Raw genomic sequence first — 22,233 nt, 5'->3', positions numbered from 1 at the left:
AATTTTTTTTTTTTACACTTTTATTGTTCCGTGAATGAACCAGAACCATGAATGAAACTTATTGAGTGCACATCCTGTAAATTCAGACTGTCCTTAACTGGAGCGCAGGTACGGCGCTCCTGGAGTGGAGTTCATGGGTCTCCATGATGAAAATGCTGCTGTCACACAGGTGTTCTTCATGCCTCATCAGGTACAGTAAGGAAAAATGACAGGCAGAGCTCACAGCAGTCACACACTACCTCCAACCTTTGTTGTGTTGGTACAGGTGGAGCTGGTGACTCTGCTGGACGACAACAGTCTGCACATGTGGACTTTACGAAGCCACAAAGGACTTTCAGAGCTGCTTGAGATAGGCCGTTTCCTGCTGACCGGACCACCTGGGTACACAGACATACTGACACAAACCAGCTCTTCACTCTTACTCCATCCCATCCCGAGCTGCTCAGGTGGTTCTCACCTGGCTGGAGCAGCGATCAATGTTGCTCCCTTTCAGAGGGATGGAGCTGGAGGTTGACCTTCTTGTAACTTTCTTGTTTGTGTGAATGCCAGGGCCCCCCCCAGTGTGACCAGAGTGACTGCAGTGCTGACTCACTCCTCAGGGGAGCTGCTATTGTTGGGAACAGAAGGTGGACATGTGTTCATTGTAGAAGTCCCAGGATTCAGAGAGTTGGAAGAGATGAACATCAGCCTTGACCAAATCACCAGCTGGTGAGGAATCTCTCATTTATGTCATCTTGAGCAACTAAAGTCCTTTATACTCTGCAGGGCTGGACACTGAGCCAGCCATGCTTCAATCCTGGCTTTTGCGTTTTTTGCATTAGCACTTCCAACCTGGTCCCATCTGGAACCCTCAAAGCTGTGCTTCCAATCAGGGCTGAAGTCAGCTGTTTATTGGTGCATTGGCTGCAGGGGTGAGACTGTAAAGAGTCATCATCCAGATTTTTTAGAGGTCCGTTTAGACTTTCACAGTGTCTGCTGTTTTCACAGATGGGGTCAATGACTATAGAGCCACCTCACTATAAGCTGCACCCACAAAATAAAAATAAAAAACCAGAAATGTACATATATAAGCCGCACCGGGCGCTGCACAAGTCTGTGTCCTTAATAAATTTGCTATTAAGGACGCAGCCCTGCATCTCCAATGCTGACCCATGGATTTGTTCACCCTGAGCTTACATGCAGTGGCTATTGATCTGTACTGCCAGATCGATAGCCTACAGTCATGGCCAAAAGTTTTGAGAATGACACAAATATTATATTTTCACATGATCTGCTGCCCTCTGGTTTTCATGTGTGTATGTCAGATGTTTTCATCACATACAGAAATACAATTGCAGTCATATTATGAGTAACAAAAACTTTTATTGACAGTTAGAATGAGTTAATGCAGCAAGTCAATATTTGCAGTGTTGACCCCTTTTCTTCAGGACTTCTGCAATTCTCCCTTGGCATGCTCTGAATCAACTTCTGAACCTAATCCTGACTGATAGCAGTCCATTCTTGCACAATCAATGCTTGCATTTTGTCAGAATTCCTAGGTTTTTGTTTGTCCACCTGTCTCTTGATGATTGACCACAAGTTTTCAATGGGATTAAGATCTGGGGAGTTTCCAGGCCATGGACCCAAAATCTCTGTTTTGATCCCTGAGCCAGTTGGTTATCACCTTTGCTTTATGGCAAAGTGCTCCATCATGCTGGAAAAGGCATTGTTCATCACCAAACTGCTCTTGGACGGTTGGGAGAAGTTGCTCTCGGAGGACATTCTGGTACCCATCTTTATTCATGGCTGTGTTTTTAGGCAAGACTGTGAGAGAGCCGACTCCCTTGGCTGAGAAGCAACCCCACACATGAATGGTTTCAGGATGCTTTACAATTGGCATGAGACAAGACTGGTGGTAGCGCTCACCTCGTCTTCTCCGAACAAGCTGTTTTCCAGATGTCCCAAACAATCGGAAAGGGGATTCATCAGAGAAAATGACTTTACCCCAGTCCTCAGCAGTCCACTCCCTGTACCTTTTTCAGAACATCAGTCTGTCCCTGATGTTTTTCCTGGAGAGAAGTGGCTTCTTTGCTGCCCTCCTTGAGACCAGGCCTTGCTCCAAGAGTCTCCGCCTCACAGTGCGTGCAGATGTACTCACACCTGCCTGCTGCCATTCCTGAGCAAGCTCTGCACTTCTGGTAGCCCGATCCCGCAGATGAAACACTTTTAAGAGACGGTCCTGGCACTTGCTGGTCTTTCTTGGGCGCCCTGGAGCCTTTTTGGCAACAATGGAACCTCTCTCCTTGAAGTTCTTGATGATGCGATAGATTGTTGACTGAGGTGCAATCTTTCTAGCTGCTCTTCCCTGTTAGGCCATTTTTGTGCAGTGCAATGATCACTGCACATGTTTCTTTAGAGATAACCATGGTTCACAGAAGAGAAACAATAATGCCAAGCACCAGCCTCTTTTTAAAGTGTCCAGTGGTGTCATTCTTACTTAATCATTTTCTAGGTAAATATTGACTTTGCAATTAATTGCTGTTAAGCTGATCACTCTTTATCACATTCTGGAGTATATGCAAATTGCCATTATAAAAACTGAAGCAGTAGACTTTGTAAAAATTAACATTTGAATCATTCTCAAAACTTTTGGCCATGACTGTACAACTTAAAAGCGGCATCATATGAACATCTTTGTGTTGTTTCCATGATGAGGGGGTATGAATTTGAAAACATTTCTCTGTTGTGCCTGCTGCTAACATGTGCTTGTTCTAAATGAAAATCACCACTTCTTCTTTGGTTTCCAATTATGACTTCCAATGATTCACTTTCTGCTAAAGAGCCCCGTGGTGGATGAAGATAAATAGCCTCAGAAAAGCCCCACCGGTCTATAAGCCGCATGGTTCAAAGCGTGGCAAAAAAAGTAGCGGCTTATAGTCTGAAAAATATGGTAATAAAATCAAAGGATTCCATGTAGTTTATGAGCTCTGTGGTAGCCTGAACATGTATAACCTCACAACTTCCAGGTCTGCATTACTTGTGTGTAATTAAATGTCTCAGGGTTTTGATGTTGATCTGGAGGATAATTAGGTGCTCTGTTCTACACTGGACAGTTGTATTACAAGCTCCACTTCAGCCAAAAATGTTAATTTTTAAGATCAGAAGTTGGCAAGTCTCTGAACGAAGGCATCCCCGCAAGACACAGTAGTGTGCCACTGTTTAGCTGTGCCAAACGCACTAAACAATTTTTTTTAAATTGATGTAGTAAAAATGTAAAGATGAGGTAATTATTTTCCTCAACTTCCTTGCTAACAAGTGCTTACAGAAGGAGCTGGACAGGACAATGAAGAATGAAAGTGTTCTGCGCTCCCTGAGGAGATGACTTCAGCAGGAATTTCATTGACATGACGGTCCCTACCTACCTTCCAGGCGGCTCTCTGCTCAATGCAAAAACAACCAGGGCCATCTGAAAGGGATTAGACTGAATTCTGCAGCGCAAAAGGCCTTTAGAAGTTGATTTGAGTTATAGATCTGAGAGCCTCTAAATGGGATGATGCAAAGTATAAGTATTTAGGCTTGAAGAGTTTTTTCCTATGTTGTTTTAAAACTCTTTCATTGAAAGTCTTCTTCTTATACGTCATGTGGTTGCTCATCTCATATCTGGGTGTGAACACAACTGAAATGGTGAAGCAGAGCATATGTTTTTTCATTCTGAATCTTGTGAGATTAGAAAAGATATTGGAATGTGCTCAAATACAGAATCTCTTTGAACTCCATGACATCGTCAAGCAAAACTCAGCTAATCTGAAGGAAACAAAGCTTGTTCCCTGCTCTCACCTGCCTCTGTCGGCTCTGTTCACAGTTGACTTTTTGTTGTTATTCCAGTGTACCAGATGACTACATTGGCCGTAGGAATCTGGAACATGTTGAGGCCCTGCAGGAGAACCCCGTCAACTCCAATCAGGTTGCTATCGGCTATGGACGGGGACTGATGGTCATCTGGGATTTGGATCACCGCCTTGCCATCCGCCACATCCCGGCCACTCAGGTAAGTGTCAAGAGTGGGAGTGTAATAGCCCAGCTGCCAGCCATCTGCCAGCCCAGCTGCCCTAATCCTCTGAATGTGATCCACCTGTAGCAGCTGGAGAGCATGTGGTGGAAGGAGGATGGAAGCTGCATTCTGAGCTCCCACAGCGATGGAAGCTACTGCTGCTGGACATTGAGGACTGGGGAAGAAAGGGAGGAAGAGGAGAAAACCAATGTTCCATACGGTGAAGAGGAAACTTTTTTTCCCCCCATTTGAACTTCCTGCCACATTTGTAATGTTTGAGGCTGATAATTTATTTTCTTGTTCCAGGACATTTTCCTTGCAAGGCCATCAGTAAAATAGTTCAGCTTCCGACTGCAGGAGGGTGAGCTCATTACACTTAGTAGTCTTTGGACAGTGTCCTCAGTAAATTCTTGCAAATGTTCACCCTGGACATGTTACACATTAACCAGTGGGCAAACCGAACTGAACTGGAACTTGTTTGTGTAGGCCTCCGTTCCTGCTGTTCAGTGGCGGCATGCCACGGGCCAGCTATGGGGACAGACATTGCATCACTGTGATCTACAGTAAAACACAAGTGGCCTTCGACTTTACCTCCAGGATCATCGACTTCTTTGTCACCAGAGATGGCCCCCAGCACACAGGCAGGCTTGAAAACCTCAGGACTTCCTCCTCGTTGGCCTAATAAACCGTCTAGCATTTTCCTGCTGTTTTAGTACAAAGCAGGAAAAGAACCTTTCTGAATATAAATAGGTTCATGCAAAAGGAATTCAAAGAAACTATCTTTAGAGACTGCTCTAATTTATAATGCTAGAACTCAGTCATTATTCGTACATAGACAGAGTGATAGTTTTTGGTAGTTTACTGTCTAGAAACCAGTGAACACATTCACTTTCCAGGGTGCCACTGGGATTACTTACTGTGCCCACGTGTCCAGTTACAGCATTTCAAAAGCTGTCAGAACAGCTTTTGAAATGCAGGGTAACAATTATTGTTGGGCTTAAAGTGGACATTATAATGCATTTAAATCCTTCCTTTTCACATGTAAATTATTTGCTCATGATCTATATAATGTAAAACTGCAATGCAGTTCCTGGTTATTGTAGCTCCATAGACTCCTTGTTTTTTTCTGCGGTCTTTTTAAATGTGAATGAGACATTTTACGCTCCCCTCTAGGTCACAGAGCATTCCACTTCAACCCGTTCAGTGAATTTTTGTAGTTTTTGATACAAATCAAATCCAATTTTATTTGTATAGCACATTTCAGCAGCAAGGCATTTCAAAGTGCGATAACACTTTATGTGACGGGTGTGAATAAGACTGTCATAAACATGACGTAACACCTGTCATGAACATGAGGAAGTCCTCCTCGGTAAATCATGACACTTTTAATACAAAGTTGAAATTATTCAAAATGTCTTTGTTATGACAACTTGTCATTAACCTATACAAAAATGTCTTTATGACAACTTGACATTAATCTAGACAAAAATGTCTCCGTTATGACAACTTGTCATTACCCTAGCCAAAATTGTCATCTTTATGACAACTTGACATTAACCAAGAATCATTATGTCATAATAGTAGTCATAATAATGTCATGAAGTGTTATTGCACTAACAAAACGGTAATTAATATTTCCCCTACCTGAAATAAAGCAAAACAAGTAGGACCAACAATAAACATTTCACTAAGCTTTATTACACTGTCAAATAATTTAATAACACTCATTAATATTTCCTTTTACATCAAGTGGAACAAGTAGTACCAGTTATGAAGATGTCATTAAGTGTTATTACAGTGTCATTAATATTATCTCTTACCTCAAGTAAAGTGAAACAAGTAGCAACAGTTATGAAGATGTCATTAAGTGTCATTAATATTAACTTTTACCTCAAGTGAAGTAAAACTAGTAGCAACAATTATAAAGATGTCATTCGGTGTTATTACAGTGTCAAATGCTATGCTAACAGAGTCACTGATATTAAGTCTTACCTCAAGTGAAGTGATACTGAGCTACTTGTAACTACCATCATAGCTGTAAAACAAACTCTTTGTACATTGGAATAAAACAAAAGATTACTTATTCTTCAAACAGAGGGTTTAACCTCTGTAACTCTGAAACACTGATTGAAAAACTAAAACAGAATTATTTATTCTTTAACTTAAGAAAATAGGTTCTTTCAACAGTTAGCTGTCTCCTTCGTTATAGCATTCCTGTAACGCTCTGAAAACAGGGAGATCTTCTTGTTGTCTTCATTTCCTGGAAGCAGCTCTTTGAAGATGTCCAGAAATGCTCAGGAATTATAGCTGTTCTTGTAATAGTTGTGGTCAATGATAATCATGGTGAAAGCCTTTTTATGAATTCAAACTTGGTGAATCTCTTCTGGACATTTTCATGGCGGGTGATGGCTCAATTCATTGTGGTCACCTAAAAAAAACAACAACCCCTAAACAAAAAAGAAAAATGTGATCTTAATTCAGCATTTATTTAAATACCATTCCAAAAGTGTCCCTTGCTGCACACTGTCAGAATGGTAGACTGGCAGACTAATATCTAGTTAGCATGACGTTATAACGTGCAATACAATTATTTCTTTATAAAAGTAGCATAATAACTAGAGCTGAGGAAAATTATTCTGATCAAATATTTGTTTGGCAGAAACAAATATTCTGCCAAATATTTGTTTCAACAGTTCAGACAGACTGCCACTGTTGTTATTCAAATTGCATCACTTAATGTATAGTTTTAGGCACGTGATTGTACCTTATCATTTAATGAGCATTCAAAATTATTTCCAACCAGATACTCTGGCTTATGGATGTTTTCAAGAAGTTTATTAATAAATAAATAAATAGACTAAACACCAGTTTTACATTTGACAACAGTTAGTCTAAAATGTAACTTATTAACTCAGCTGATGGATGTTGATTCCTGCTCCTCCTTCCCCACTTACCTTTCCCTGCCCACCTCCCTTCATCATGTGTCCTTAGGCTAAAATGGGTCTTCATGTGGCTAAAGTCGGCAAAGCAGAGAACACAAGCATCATGTAACATCAGAAAAGTTGCTAAATAATGCACATAAAAGTTAACTTTGACTAACATATTATCTTTTAATTTGCTATATTAAAATTGGAGGGAAAAATCTATTTGCCTGCCTTTAAAATATGTCTAAGATTAAGGGCTAACCTTACAGTAATGGAGTTTAATAACTTTAGCTAACATTAAATTACAGCTAGGTACCATTAGCTTGAATTGTTCATATGTAACATTACAAAGAAAGAGAACATAGTCAATGTTGTTTTCTCAAAGAAAATGTGAAGTTAAGAAGTTAAGTCATAACGAAGGCATTTTGAATAATGTCAACTTTGTATTAAAAGTGTCACGATTTACCGAATGACACTTTATGACAATAGTCATAAAGTGTCATGAAGACTTTCTCATGTTCATGACAGGTCTTATGTCATGGTTATGACGGTATTATGACAGTCTTATTTACACCCTGTAAAATAAAGTGTTACCCAAAGTGCTTTACATCATTAAACACAAAACACAGAGTCATGAAACATTGCATAAACAGTAAAAAATATAACATTTCTTGCCAAGTCAAAGTTCTGCCCTTTCAATCGGCTGAAAAAAAACACATTTTAAAAATTATCTACCAGCAGAGAAACTTTTTATTCCAAAGTTTATTGAAGATGTCAACAACAGAAGACTTATCTGTTTTTAGCTGCACCATGTAGCACTTTGAGATTTTTATTAATGAAAAGTGCGCTATAAATTAAATTGATGATGATGATGAAGACTGGTGCCAATGTCTGACCCAGAGCAGGAGAATGAAGACAAGCCTGCAGAACCACACATTAAAATGAAAGCATCACCATGGTATTATTACTGTATTATTATACTGCGTCAACTGGGACTCTAAACCCCGTAGGACTTTAGTTAAACGTCGTTTAAATGGGACTCTAACCAACGTTTTACTCAAGGGACTCTAACCCGAATAGGGCTACGAGTGGGGGACAGTACCCGCTCCTCTCCGGGGGGGCTTTACATCATTAAAAATTAAACACAGCGTAACAATATGAATGAAGTAAATGAAGCCTCGACATAATTAACAAATTGGCAAACGAGACCATCAAGAATGTCACTGAATGCATTTGGGTCATGTGTTTAATGAGACAAAAATCAAAAAATCAAAGCCAAATAATTATTTTCAAATCATGCAATAGTTATATCAAGAGGCCAGCTAAACGAAGAGATGGTACAACGCTACTGTCGAGCTAATGGCCAGAACACACAAAATTCATGTCTAAAATAAGCTTTGCCGTCATTTTAGCATTATTAGCAGCTTACTGCTTTGCTGTGAACCTCATTTCTACATAGAGAAGGATCTTACTCCTCAATCAAAGTCTTTTGGAAAATCCCTCTTTGCTGCCAGAGGTTGCAGAAGCACTCCTCTTTAAGTGCTCCATGCAAACAGACTTTCCCCACTGATGTGGGAACATTCCCGAGAAAAATAAAATTGAACCAGATGCTTTGAACATGCTCTGATGCTGGTGGATGGTGTAAGGAATCTTGTGCGTTAATACACTTTAGAACCGAATATTTTGACTTATCTACTTCTAACTTAGGCATTACTGAACTTGGGCTACAAAATCAATGCAAGGAAAAAATGGCAGATTCACAAAACTGATTAGCAGAAAATCGTGACCTTGTTTACCAGTTCCACATCAAATGCAGTGGAACTGCATTTGCAGAACAGTCTATTGATTCTTGTCTAGAATAAATTGCCTGCTCTAGACAAGAACAAGCAATTGAGAAAAATGAACAGACTGAAAAATATAACCCAAAAAGAAAAAAATGACCGGGACCGGGACAAATTAAATACAAATTTATGCATCCCTAGACGCTCAAAGTACACAAATTTATTCAAGGGCTAAAAAAGTGGATTTTGCATGACATATCACCTTTAAAATGAACCTGTGCTTCAGTTTGATCAAAACTTGAAGCATAGACATACAGCAGGTGAAAACAGATCAAGCTTCTTTTCTGAACCATATGAATCGTGTGGTGAAACAAAGACCAGTGGCAATGATCTGCATCCAAATGTCTTCAGTTTGATTAACACATGATTATTTCTCTCATGCTCCCTCAGCTTGGTGTGGTTCTGAGAATCTCTGCATGTCTCTGCAGGAGAGCCCAGCGCGCTGGTGGTACTGGTGGAGGAGGAGCTGGTTGTCATAGACCTGCAGACGGAAGGCTGGCCTGTTATTCAGACACCTTACCTGGTTCCGCTCCACAGTTCAGCCATCACCTGCTCCCACCATGTGTCTGCCATTCCCCTTAAACTATGGGAAAGGATTATTGCTGCTGGAGTTGTCCAGAACACTCAGTACTCAAAAAAGGTTCCCATGTTGGCAGGAAGTTATTTTTATTCCTTCATGAATTTAAACATGATCTGTCTAATTATTGTGTCAAAACCTGTTTCATCCAAAATTTCTTTTCAATAAACGAGACGTTCCTGTAATATTGAAAAGCTTTTTACGCAACAGATCTCCATTCACTGATGGAAAAACTGACATTGCACGATATACTCTACAGTCATATTTTTCCTGTTTTAACATGATGGACTTCCCTGTTTTCCTGTTAGCCTTGGCCGATAACAGGAGGTCAGAACCTGGCCCCAGATCCTCCACAGAGGGACCTGTTGCTCACTGGGTCAGTTCATCTCTTTTTTTCACATGTTCCACAAATCCACCTTAAAATACAGCACATGTTAACAGTACATTCTTTATTGGTTCATACAGACATGAGGATGGAACTGTGCGCTTTTGGGATGCATCAGGAGTTTGCCTGTATCCTCTGTACAAGCTGTCCACAGCGGCAGTGTTCAATGCAGATGCTGACCTTAATGACAACATGAGCCAAGGCGCTGAAGGAGAGTGGCCACCCTTCCGAAAGGTTGTGTGTTCTGCAATCTACATTTTGCTTCTTTAGAATGAGAAGGAGCAGATACCCAGTGGAAGGCTTTTTCTGCTCTGGTGGCTGGGGTACTAATATGAAAACTTTCAATTGAAAGACTTGTATGTTCTGATCTAAGAGTTTGTTGTTTTTACATTATTTTCACGGTGCAGCAGTTGGTAGCAGCAAGAAAGTCCTGGGTTCAAGTCCCGAACTGGGATCTTTCTGCTGGAGCTTGCTTGTTCTCTCTGTGCATGCGTGGGTTCCTTCTGGGTGCTCTGGCTCTCCCCACCGTCCATGACATGACTGTTTGGTTTCTTGGTCTCTTGTATTGGCGAACTGTCCAGGGCGTACATCTCCCCCTCTCTTTTGCGTAATGGCTAAGTATCCTGGTTGTGTCATTTCTTTACAGGTTGGCTGCTTCGACCCATACAGTGATGACCCAAGGCTTGGAATCCAGAAGATCCATCTATGCAAATATAGTGGCTACCTTACTGTTGCTGGCACTGCAGGACAGGTGATGACACACATAACATCGTTTGAATTTATTAAACACCTTGGCAGATCCCCAAGGTTAAAGATATTGTTGGAACAACAATAGTTGAAAATGTTAATGACATTTATCTTGATAAAGTGGACAAAAGTGAAAGACACTTTGGACAAAGTCTCAAAACAAAACCTTAAAGTGGCATGAATATGGCATTTATTAAGAACATCATAGACTTGATTTCTGAACCATTTACATGTACATGCAATCTGTCATTTATAAGAGACCATCAAAATTGCTAAATTTCATGATCTCTTATGTGCATAAAATTTAGGTTTTAACTTTTGTAGGTTATAAAATTAAGGCTGTAATTATATATCAATATAATGCCCCATTTCCATCGGCTCTACTTCAGCGTCTCGGCTCTACTTCAGAGTTAACGCGTTTCCACAGGCCCAGTGTTCTGACTATCAGTGCTTCCTCGTCAGATTTTCCTACCATAGCACGGGATAGAGAGCTATGTCTATCTGTCAATGCTACGCATCCACAACTGCTACCGTCATGTTTACAAATTGAAAACTATAGTGCAGGGTCCCCAAAGTTTTTTCTGTGAGGGCCACATAACTTTTCCCTTCTCTGGTGGGGGGCCGGAGTCAGTTTGTAACAGAAAAAGTGTGACGATTGCAGGAGTACCTAAATGTAAAAATGGATTCTTTTCCAGAAAGCACAATCAAATAACTCTTTCTGGGTTCTTCACAGAACAAAACTCAGGAAATAAATAACACTATTAATGAAATAAATAATAGCCAAATAACCCTCTCTGGGTTCTTCACAGAAAAAAATCCAGTTAATAACACTATTTATGAAATTAATTTTCATAAAAAACTTCCATATTTTCCGGACTATAAGCCGCAGATATCTGTCGCTCTAGGTTTTCCACAATGATGCAGCACGCAGCAGAGGGGGGCGGATACCCAAAATTTGAGTCATAACAGGTCAATTGAATATCACATTTATTACAGTTGAAAAAGAAAGAGGTCCCAAGTTTAGATTTAACAGAACTGATTACGGTAGTTTCCGAACGGTAAATGTAACAGTAAAAGTGCTGATCCTTAATGTCTGCTACTCGCATGTGCTAAATGAAAATGGGCGCTTTCTTCTTCTTCTACTTTTTCTTCTTCTTCTTCTTCTTCTTCTTTAGATTTTAACAGCAGCTTGTATCCATTATTGTTGCACTGCTGCCATCTATTGAATCCTAACATCTATACCTCAAATTCTCATAATGATCCCAGTATTATAAGTACTATAAGTAAAATCTAAACGCTCTCTGGTATTGTTCATGGGGCCAGACCAAATGTGGAGGCGGGCCGGATGCGGCCCACGGGCCGTAGTTTGGGGACCACTGCTATAACGGTTTGTGTTAATGTTAAATACATTATATAAGATTATTTGAGTGATGGGACTGAAGTGGAAGCTAAGTTATGCTTAGCATGGCATTGGAACTATTTATTTAGAGTTGTTTTTTTAAATTATGTTGTGTTTTAATGTCAGCTGTGGTTGTTTTAAAGTTGGTATGGTATGGTATATACGTGACAAAACCACAAGATCACTTCATTTGAATATCCTTTACACGTTTAAAATGAAAAGCTATAGAATAGTATAGATGTGTGCACTAATCCTTTTATTAGAATATCCTGCATTGTAAAAAATATTTAAATACAGAGGTATTTGTAAGAATAAAACGGTATCAGACATGGGAAACAAGTTTTTATTGGAATTAAATTAAACACAGACATCTTCAAATACATATCACCGCAACTCCGCGCATTAATACGTTGCATAGCAGTCTATTCTCAAATTCACTGCAGCCACAATGTATCCAGTGAACTGTGCAGGTAACTGTGTACCTGAAATTACAGTATATGCTTAATGTACACTATTATTACACCACTATTTCACAGCTTCAATCCCACATATTATTGCTGCCAACATGCTCTGATTAGCATGGTTTAATGAAAAAGAGCGTTATCAAACTAAAATATTTTAAAGTACATCGACAGGGTATAAAGCCAGGTATAAATAACATAAATTGAATAAAGCTTGTTTTAATCTTCGAAATAAAACGGACTAAATGAAACTTCCACATGTAGGATGTATTGATAAGAAATCTGCTGAGTAAGAAGTATGTAGGACCACAAGATAGGATAGATTCATGGGTAGCACAGAAAGATAGAACACCTGTTCAGTCTGCAGCAGGGTGACGCCTCCTGGCGGTGGGAGGTATAGCGCCCCACCTCCAGTCGCTGTGCTTAGTTACTATGCGACTTAATCAGAGGTAAAAATTGGCACTCGCCACTGGCCAAATGCGGGTAAAAGTATGAAGTGGCCTGTAAATTGCAGCAACGCAATTTACAGGCCAACTGTGACTGTTGACAATTTGAAGAGAAAAAAAAAAAGCTGCATTCAGTCTGAACTTTTGTCCAGGGTAGGAGTGGCTGACTGGACTACAGACTGAAGCACATACTGTATATGGAATGGACCTAATCTGTTATAATTTAACAAAAGAAAATATCCATCCATCCATTTTCTGTGCACCCTTGTCCCCATTGGGGTCGGGAGGGTTGCTGGTGCCTATCTCCAGCTAACGTTCCGGGCGAGAAGCACGGTACACCCTGGACAGGTCGCCAGTCTGTCGCAGGGCAACACAGAGACCGACGGGACAAACAACCATGCACGCACACACTCACACTCACACCTAGGGACAATTTAGAGAGACCAATTAACCTGAAGTCATGTTTTTAGATTGTGGGAGGAAGCCGGAGTACCCGGAGAGAACCCACCATGCACAGGGAGAACATGCAAACTCCATGCAGAAAGACCCCGGGCCGGGAATCGAACACATGGAGCATAAAATCAGCCAACAAAATCATTCAGACTTTACTTATTTTATTCACTTTCAAAAGAGACGCTTTTACCATTACAGTCGGGAAGAGTTTCTAAAAAAGTCTGTGCAGCGTCTGAGGAAAAGTAGGAGGCAGCTGATTATATGGACTGAAGACACTCCCTGAAATCACACCATGTCTCTGTGGCCTGATCAGTTTCTGTTTACTGAGAAATTGGCCTTGACAGTGGTTCTTAACCTGGATTCGATCGAACCCCAGGGGTTCGGTGAGTCGGTCTCAGGGGTTCGGCGGAGCCTCTGCAGCAGAGATAAAGACACACTTGTGTAAAGTCGTAATGACGCCCCGCTTTGCCATCACTTGCTGCAGAGGATCACGTTACATTGCTTAGCCAATCAGAGCTGCGGAGGAGCACTGATCGAAGGAGTTCCACTCTCAGCATGGATTTGAGCTTGTGTCTTTAATTACTTCAGCAAAACTCACCGTTTTTACCCAATTCTATAGTCAAAATCTGCTCCTTAGTCGCATCTTTTCGGGGTTGCTACTGCCTCTAGTGGCGTGGGGGTGGTAACACAGCTAATATAATTACATTACTAAATCAGAATACCGCAAAATATTCTGCGGTGGGGGGGATGAGAAGGGTTTGGTGAATGCGCATATGAAACTGGGGGGTTCGGTACCTCAACAAAGGTTAAGAACCACTGGTCTAACAGAATCAAAAATGTAACTCTTTACAATGGGTTCCTTTGTCTAACAGCATGTAACTCTTTCTCAACCTTGGTAAAGCGTCTCAACACCACGCAAGCACAGGGAGAACATGCAAACTCCATGCAGAAGGACCCCGGGCCGGGATTTGAACCCAGAGCCTTCTTGCTGCAAGGCAAGAAGGTTGGTAGAGCAGTGGCGCTCTACCAACTGCGCCGCTGTGCAGCTCACAAAAGAAAATATATCAAATATCATTTTTATCGACCGCGACAGCCTTATCCAGTGAAATCCCTCAGTCCTCCTTTGCCTGCCCCTGTCCACCAAGGTTATAAATGGCACCATTTCAGCAAACCGGAGTCCGGGAAAAGTGAGCGGGTACAAGACGAGGCAGGTCAGAAAAACTACGACAACAAAAGCTAAAAAGCATGTAAGCCCATTCAGAGAAGTGTGTCAAACTAACCAATATGTTAATTACCACACAGTAACGTCACAGAGGTAAAGGCGGGGAGGGAGAGAAGCTAATGTAAGAGCGGGGAAGAGGGGATATAAAATACAGGGGTAAAATACAGTAGTTTCCCGGAAAAAACGTGAGACTTGATAGGTATGGGGATAACACAGGAATGATGATGGCCCATGGAATTAATAATGAACACATTTTGAGATGTTTTAGTAATAAGAATAATTGTGAATTTCAATAGAAAACGTAATAAGTAAGGAACAAGAAATAGAACAGTTAGAAAACAGTTATTGATGCCATTTAATCAAGGGCATCAATAATGACTAGACAACTTCAGGGGCACCTGTGTCACATGGGTGGAGTGTTGTGTGGAGTGAGTATAAAAAAAGAGACTGTTCTTTGAGAGCACAATAGTATTTATTTTTCTTTTGTTTGTCTCAACTCTCCATGGAGCTCTGTCATCTCAGTGCTGGTAGCTGCTTCCTCCTGAAAGAGATCGAGTTGTTCTGACTTTTCTCATTATTCACCATTGTGTCAGCCATTTTCCTCTTCTTCTGTTCCCTGGGAAAAGTAATCAGATATTATAGCTTGTAGCATATAAATGTAGATAAATAACAGTTACTAATGTGGAAGTTACATACACAGAAGGAATTGTTTAAAACAGACATGTTACTTTATATCTTTTTTTTAACCATTCAGACATACACAATTATAAATAACTGGAATTATTTATAATTGTGAATTAAAGACAAAACATAATTACTTGTAAGTTTTAGACCTATGCAAGACATACAGCCATGGATAAAATACCACTCATTTTCTTCAGGTTTATTGTTAATTTTTATGTCCTGTACAATTAATAGTTCATAATCTTTTAATTACAGAACTGATATCTAGCTATTTTACAATAATAATAAAACATGTTATATGACATTCTATCTCACAACGGGACAAAATCCGGTGCAATAACGGTAAAATGAGAAACGATCGAAGCACTTACATGCTGCATAATATTGATAGTTATTTATAACTGAGGAATGTGCAACTGAGTATTTTCAGTAAATGCGCCTCACCTGGCTGGAGAGCAGCTGCGGCGTTGGTTGCATCTGAGTTGGTGTGCACCGTAGCGCTGCGTTTGGGTTCCGACGCAGCAGAACCCAAACGAGGCTTTCCATTCCCTCCGCTACGTTGACAAAAACGACTTATTCCTCACTGCATTGAAATCCGATGCAAAGAAAAACCGGCATCTTTGTTCACCTTTAGTTGCAGCTTCCATTACTTCTGTGTTGCAGCGAGTTTGAAATGTTGCGCCTTTCCTTCTTCTCTCGTTGCTGCTACATCTGACCACGCCCTCGGCCAATCAGTGAGCAAGAGCGAAGCTTGTGTCACCCACGAAAGCAGGAGCGGCCCGGCTGGCACTGCTCTGAAGCAGGAACCTTAAAAGCAGGACCAGCCTCGAAAAGAAGTCTGTGGAAACACTCTCAAAGCAAGCCAAGTAGAGCCGAGCCGGTGGAAAAAGGGCACGTGCTTCTGCAGTTTTTAAAGATTCTACTAAAGCAGTGTTTTTCAACCACTGTTCCGCGGCACACTTGGTGTGCCGCAGTGGTGGAGAAAGTACTCAAAAAATTTACTTAAGTAAAAGTACAAATACACAAACCAAAATGTACTCAAGTAAAAGTCAAAGTACCACATTAACATTTTACTTAAGTAAACGTAAAAAAGTACTGACTTTTAAAAATACTTAAGTATTAAAAGTAAAAGTACTTGCTGAATAGCCTAATCGCTAATATCATTAAGTGTCCAATCGTATTTAATTTTAATACATCAGTAATGTGCCATTTTAATGATCAATGCCACAGATAAAGCATGTTTTTATTGAGTTTACTCTGTAACATAGTTTAGACTTAGATATGTGATTCCATGCATCATAATTTCAGGGATGGAAACTTCTTGTCTCCTGTCCTAACATAGCATAAACTTCACTTTTTTGCCACACATTTATTTTGAAAGAAATCCAACTGGCAGAGGAGGACATGGAACCAAGGAGCCTCGTAGCAGAGTTGTAGTCTGGACCACTTAACCCAAGACCAAATCAAAACCAGCACCATGACATGACATGACAATAAAATTAAGTGCACAATCAAAATTGCTTCTCAAATTGATATGAAAGATTCACTTACCCATAAAAACACCTAGATATTAAATACTTAGAGCTGAAATAAATTTAACCAGTGACAATTCAAACTCTTCTTCATTCTGTTTTGCTTTCATCTCTGTGCCACAATGCACAGAGGTCTAGAGGTCTCCTGCCATCCCTAAAAATATAACACCCTGGGCGGTTGCCCATATTGCCAATGTCAGAAATAATAATTGTCTGCACCATTAAACATAGCAATTAACAACACTCAACTATGAACACTGTCCAAGGCCCAATAAGCAAGAAGTAACCAAGCAGGAGGAGCACCGTGACTGTTCTCATCCTCCCTCCTGCTGCAACGTCTGCCACCATGACAGGTGACGAAAACAAAGAGCAATGAGCATGCTCTGTGTTCCTACGTTCTTGTTTTATTTATTCGCCAATATAAAGATATTTTAATGAAATAAAATAGCTACTGCAGTGTACGCAGAGCATTACAAGAACAAAGAACGGCTCTCAGTGAGGCTTCAGCACTATAGGACTTGGTCAAGATCCGTCCAGAAGAATCGGATCGTCCATGAATGTCATATTACTATATTGCACGTTGGTCACAGCGTTGTCCCATATATGCAACACCTCAGTCAACACCTCCACACAGTAATTCAGGGCATGAGTGACAACTTTTCTTCATCTCAGATGCAACATGTGTCTCAGTCAGTACAGCTAGCTTTGCTAGCATCACGTCCACGGAGCTTACCTTTCTTTAAGCTTTCCTTCCAAGTGACGTTAAAAATTGGACGAAGTCCAACCATCCGTGAAAGCGAAGCGCTGTTGATTTTACATGTCGCCATATCTTATGATTTATGCAGCGCTATTATATTACTGACGCACAGAGGAAACCACTGCGCATGTCTGGAGCTCCGCGTGCGAGTAAAGGTGGAGCCGATGGGTGACAATAGACACTAAGTCACGTTATTGCTTGGATTTTACGGCGCCACCTTAAATCCCTGAATTTAACATTTTAACGGGAAAAAAAAGCGCAACGCGACTTGGATGTAACGAGTAACGCGACAGTTTGTAGAAATGTAGTGAAGTAGAAAGTACAGATACTTACTGTAAAATGTAGTGGAGTAAAAGTAGAAAGTATCCATTATTAAATCTACTTAAGTAAAGTACAGATACACAAAAATTGTACTTAAGTACAGTAACGAAGTACTTGTACTTCGTTACTTCCCACCACTGGTGTGCCGTGAGTGATCGTCAGGTGTGCCGTAGAAATTATTCAATTTCACCTACGGTACCATATTTTCCGGACTATAAGCTGCTACTTTTTTCCTAAGCTTTGAACCATGCGGATTGTAGCCCGGTGCAGCTTTTCTGTGGATTTTTCTTCAACCACCAGGGGGCTCTCTAGCAGGTAGTGAATCTTTAGAAGTTAAAATTGTAAATCAAAAGAAGAACGTGCTAATTTTCATTTAGAACAACCACATGCTAGCAGCAGTCACGACGAAGAAATGTTTTCAAACTCATATGCAGCTTTTAAGTTGAGGGCTGTCGATCTGGCACTACAGGAGGGAAATAGAGCCGCTGCATTTAAGCTCGGTGTGAACGAAACCATGGTTCGGCTTTGGAGACGGAGTGCTGCGTCCTTACAGCAGATTTATTAGGACGCAGCCCTCTGCTGGGTCCTTATGGAAAACCGAGAGCAGCTTTCATCCCCCACCCCCCCAAAAAATGAAGGTGCTAGTATGGTGCGCTCTATAGTCCGAAAAATACGGTAATTGGTTTTAAAAGATTTTTTGAAAATGAATTATCTGCAAATAATGCCATCTTTGAGTGTCTGCTGTAGATTAATGACTAGCAGCGTAATCATGTAATTTTCTTACCACTAGATGGCAGCAGGTACAGAGCATTTTACATTAAAACAAGAGAATTAGTGATGCATGAATGTTACAGGTAGCGGTGAGAGCATCCTATCTAGCAAGACTGTGATGGAAAAGAGAGAAGCTCAGCAGTAACATGGGTCCATTTCCCACAACATGTCTGTGTGAAATGAGCTTCTCTAGTCTGGCTATTATAAAAACTAAAAGCAGAGAGAAACAGAGTTGTTGAGGAAAAGCTTCATCTTTCTTCAATTTCTGCCAGGAAATCAGCTGTTTTCATCCAAACATGTACAGGTTTCACACCAGGTGGGTAAAATATACAGATATTGACATTTTGTACATGCAACTCTTCATATTGTAACAGTGAATATGAAATGAAATGTTTCCCAAATATTATTGCTTCTTTCAGAATAAGAATTATTTTCTGTATTCCGGCTATAAGATGCTTGTGGATTAGTTTGTAAAACAGTTTGAAGTTTTCTACAACTTCTTTAAATTTAACACCATAGTGTTGTGGTTCTGTTCAGGGGTATTTTTGAAGTGGACATGTTAAGTGCAATTTGAAATAAGAAGTGTAAAATGTGATAAAAATACATTTTTGTGTTTGATTCCTATTCAAGAGACTTTGATAAGAATGACTAAATATGTAATATAGGCGTCTACAGAGTACCTTTGTTTACATTTTTGGTTGGTGGTGTGCCTCGAGATTTTTTCAATTAAAATAATGTACCTTGACTCAAAAAAGGTTGAAAAACATTGCACTAAAGGAATCAATTTAAGGATTTTATTAATCAAGCCATTCAAAAGAAATTTTTTTTTTTTTTAAACCCAGCCCTATCAGATGATTGGTTTGTTTACACTGGTTCCTGTTGGATCTGAGGAGATGGCAGATAATCTGAACTTTCATTGGCTGGCTGAGCATCTCTCTGTACCCACATTTAAAAGCAGGGTTTTGTGCTTTCAGCATCTTATGCACCTCCTTTGTCATCCAGAGTTTCTGATTTGCCCTTGTGGTGACGTCCTCCATGCACTTAAGGATGTACGCAGACACCGATTCGGCATACTCCTCAACTTTGGTGTGATGGTTGTCAGTTGCAGCTTCCCTGAACACATCTCAATCTGTGCATTCAAAACAGTCCTGTAATACTGACAAGAATCCTGCAGGCCAGACTCTCACCTACTTAATGGGTTTTCTTCTGATGAGCAATAAAGTTCAGAAAGATGGTCTGACGAGCCACCGTGGGGCACGGTGCTGCCTTGAATCCTGCCTTAATTTTTGTGTATTCTCTATCCTGTGTATTTGAGCTTCTAGTTGCAAAGTCTACATGCTGATGGAAATGAGGGAGAACTATCTTCATATTGGCCCGAGTGAAGTCTCCAGCAACAAGGAGAACACCCTCTGGATGAATAGTTTCCAAGTCACTGATGGAACTATAGAGCACACAGAGAGGCTCCTTAATGTTGGCAGTAGGAGGAATGTAAACAGCAGTGATGATGAATTTAGTGCCAAACTTCTAAATTCAGTAGTGTATGGCTAATAAAACACAAATGTTCTAGTGTAATTAGTTGTTCATCTAGTTTGAACATCTCAAACTAGGTGGGTTTCTTAGTGTCCACATATGCTTATTTATTTTTTAATCCTCCATGTTTCTGTGTCTGATTTTCTGTGGTTGTAGATCCTGATGCTGGAGCTGAATGATGAGGCAGCAGAGCAGACAGTGGAGGCTAAAATTGTGGATTTGTTGCAGGGACAAGAGGGATTCCGCTGGAAGGTAGGACGAGTCCTGAAACAGTCTCACCATTTACTTATCGAAATGGCTTAAAGGGTTTAGTTTATTCAAATGTTTCATCCAATAAGTTTATTTAGTCATCATTTAATGACGCCTGGCTATAACACTGCAGCTTTGAGTAATGAAGTACTATAATAAGTATGGTAAAGACAGTTACAAAGTTTTGCCATCGAAAGAAGCTATCCTAATTGACTTAAAATGGGATAAGTTTATTTTGATTTCACGCCAGTGTAAAAAAAAAATGCATGTCTTTTTATATGGTGTGTGTAAACTACTGGTTTCAACTGTAAATCTGTTAACCTGTCTATCTATAAGAGCACTAAACAAATTCATTATATTGGACAATTCATTTTTTACATAACGAGCTGTAGGAGAGTTTTTTAAATACATATTTCATCCTATTTGATGACTGAACAACAGAACGAGGAATTTAGTTCAATGTTTGTCATTTATTGAGCTTTCATATACTACAGTGGCTGCAGTCTCCAAAATAACAGTGACAAACAGGTGAACAACTCAAAACCACTTGTATTCCTGTCTCTTGCTGTCGGTTTTACACCACACACATACATGTTCCCATGGCAACCTATTGATAACAAATCCACTAGCAGTTGCAGCAGAGATTATGTTGAAGTATAAAGGGAAAGCATGCATTTTTCCCCACAAAGAAAATAAAATAAAACTCCAAACACAACATTCAGTCTGTTACAGTATTGTGCTTTCAGGCTTGATGTTTGATGTTTATTTTGTGAGGTAGGTTTTTATTTGGAGGGTTAGGGTTAGGGCTGCGTTCACAGCCTTAAAGACGGGCTGAAGTGACCCAATTCCAATTTTTTTGGCATAATGCGACCTGTATCTGATCTTTTCATGACAGTCTGAACAGCATAGTTTGGATTCTTTTCGAATGCGATCCAGGCCACTTGCATATCAGATACGTATCCGATTCAAATTATTCAAACCTCTAACGTTCAGGTCGCATTCATCCGAACTAAACATCACTGATTCTCAACAAATCTCACTATTCTGCATCCTGATGCGTGGAAGCGGAAAGAATAACAACAATCATGACGGATTATAATGAGGATTAAGTTGTTAATATGCTGCTCTGGCTGGACAACAACTTCAAATATGTAAGCTAGGTGTGGAGTTAAAATGGTCTCAAAATATCTGTGGGTGTGTAAAAAATATCTGTGCATGTGTAATACTTGATTTCTAACTCGTGTAAGCATCTTTGTGTGTAACTTTGGATATCTGTAGCTGTGAAACATGATTTGTAAACCATAAAAAGAAAATAAACGTCCTACGAATACAAATGTTGAAGAAGTACGCAAGAGTCGCTAGATGCACACACAAAACTGCATTTACGCACAGATCCAGTTAGGAGTGCACAAGTATTTTTGAGTCTCATTTCACACTTCTGAAGCTCCCAGATTTGTGTGTATATGGTGCGTTTACATGCTAGCAGAAAGCTGGGTCATCTGATTTTTGCCCGGAGTGTAGTGTAACGTTCAAAGGACGTTTGACGTTTCTCACTGGAAACGTCCAGTGAGAAGCATGTTTCTCACTGTGCTTGTGCCGAAGTGTCAAATAGGTTAGTTCGGTGGAAAACGGAATACACTGGACGAAAAGTGGGATTTTTGACCCTGTATTCTGACGCAAATGCAGCTAGTCAGCGACTGATATCGACAGCAATCGACAGTTGGCGGGGTAGCGCAGTTTTGCCGGCCGCAGTCGAATGCTGTCGAATGCGGAATCCTACAAGGGGGGGAAGAGGGAGGGAGGTGCGGGGGCGGTGTTAACAGCTTAACGACTCTACTCAACATGTGAAAGCAACAGGAGACCCACGTGAATTGTCAGTCATTGGATGAAAAAAACAATGACAT

General features: G+C 40.3%; 1 protein-coding gene across 1 annotated transcript in view; it reads left to right on the top strand.

Moving 5' to 3' along the window:
* Window positions 1-22,233, top strand: part of llgl2 (LLGL scribble cell polarity complex component 2) — a 107,459-nt gene that overhangs the window by 50,762 nt on the left and 34,464 nt on the right. The window contains exons 4-15 of the mRNA XM_008438116.3: window positions 109-190; window positions 266-381; window positions 550-708; window positions 3,865-4,027; window positions 4,118-4,250; window positions 4,337-4,391; window positions 4,517-4,671; window positions 9,224-9,435; window positions 9,681-9,748; window positions 9,838-9,991; window positions 10,404-10,508; window positions 20,237-20,332. Of these exons, the coding sequence (XP_008436338.1) occupies window positions 109-190; window positions 266-381; window positions 550-708; window positions 3,865-4,027; window positions 4,118-4,250; window positions 4,337-4,391; window positions 4,517-4,671; window positions 9,224-9,435; window positions 9,681-9,748; window positions 9,838-9,991; window positions 10,404-10,508; window positions 20,237-20,332 (1,498 nt within the window). The remainder of the gene's footprint in view (window positions 1-108; window positions 191-265; window positions 382-549; window positions 709-3,864; window positions 4,028-4,117; window positions 4,251-4,336; window positions 4,392-4,516; window positions 4,672-9,223; window positions 9,436-9,680; window positions 9,749-9,837; window positions 9,992-10,403; window positions 10,509-20,236; window positions 20,333-22,233) is intronic.

Source organism: Poecilia reticulata, chromosome 19, assembly GCF_904066995.2.
Source record: "Poecilia reticulata chromosome 19, P_reticulata-male-v2, whole genome shotgun sequence".
Lineage (NCBI taxonomy): Eukaryota > Metazoa > Chordata > Actinopteri > Cyprinodontiformes > Poeciliidae > Poecilia > Poecilia reticulata.
This window is presented reverse-complemented; position numbering and strand designations above follow the sequence as displayed.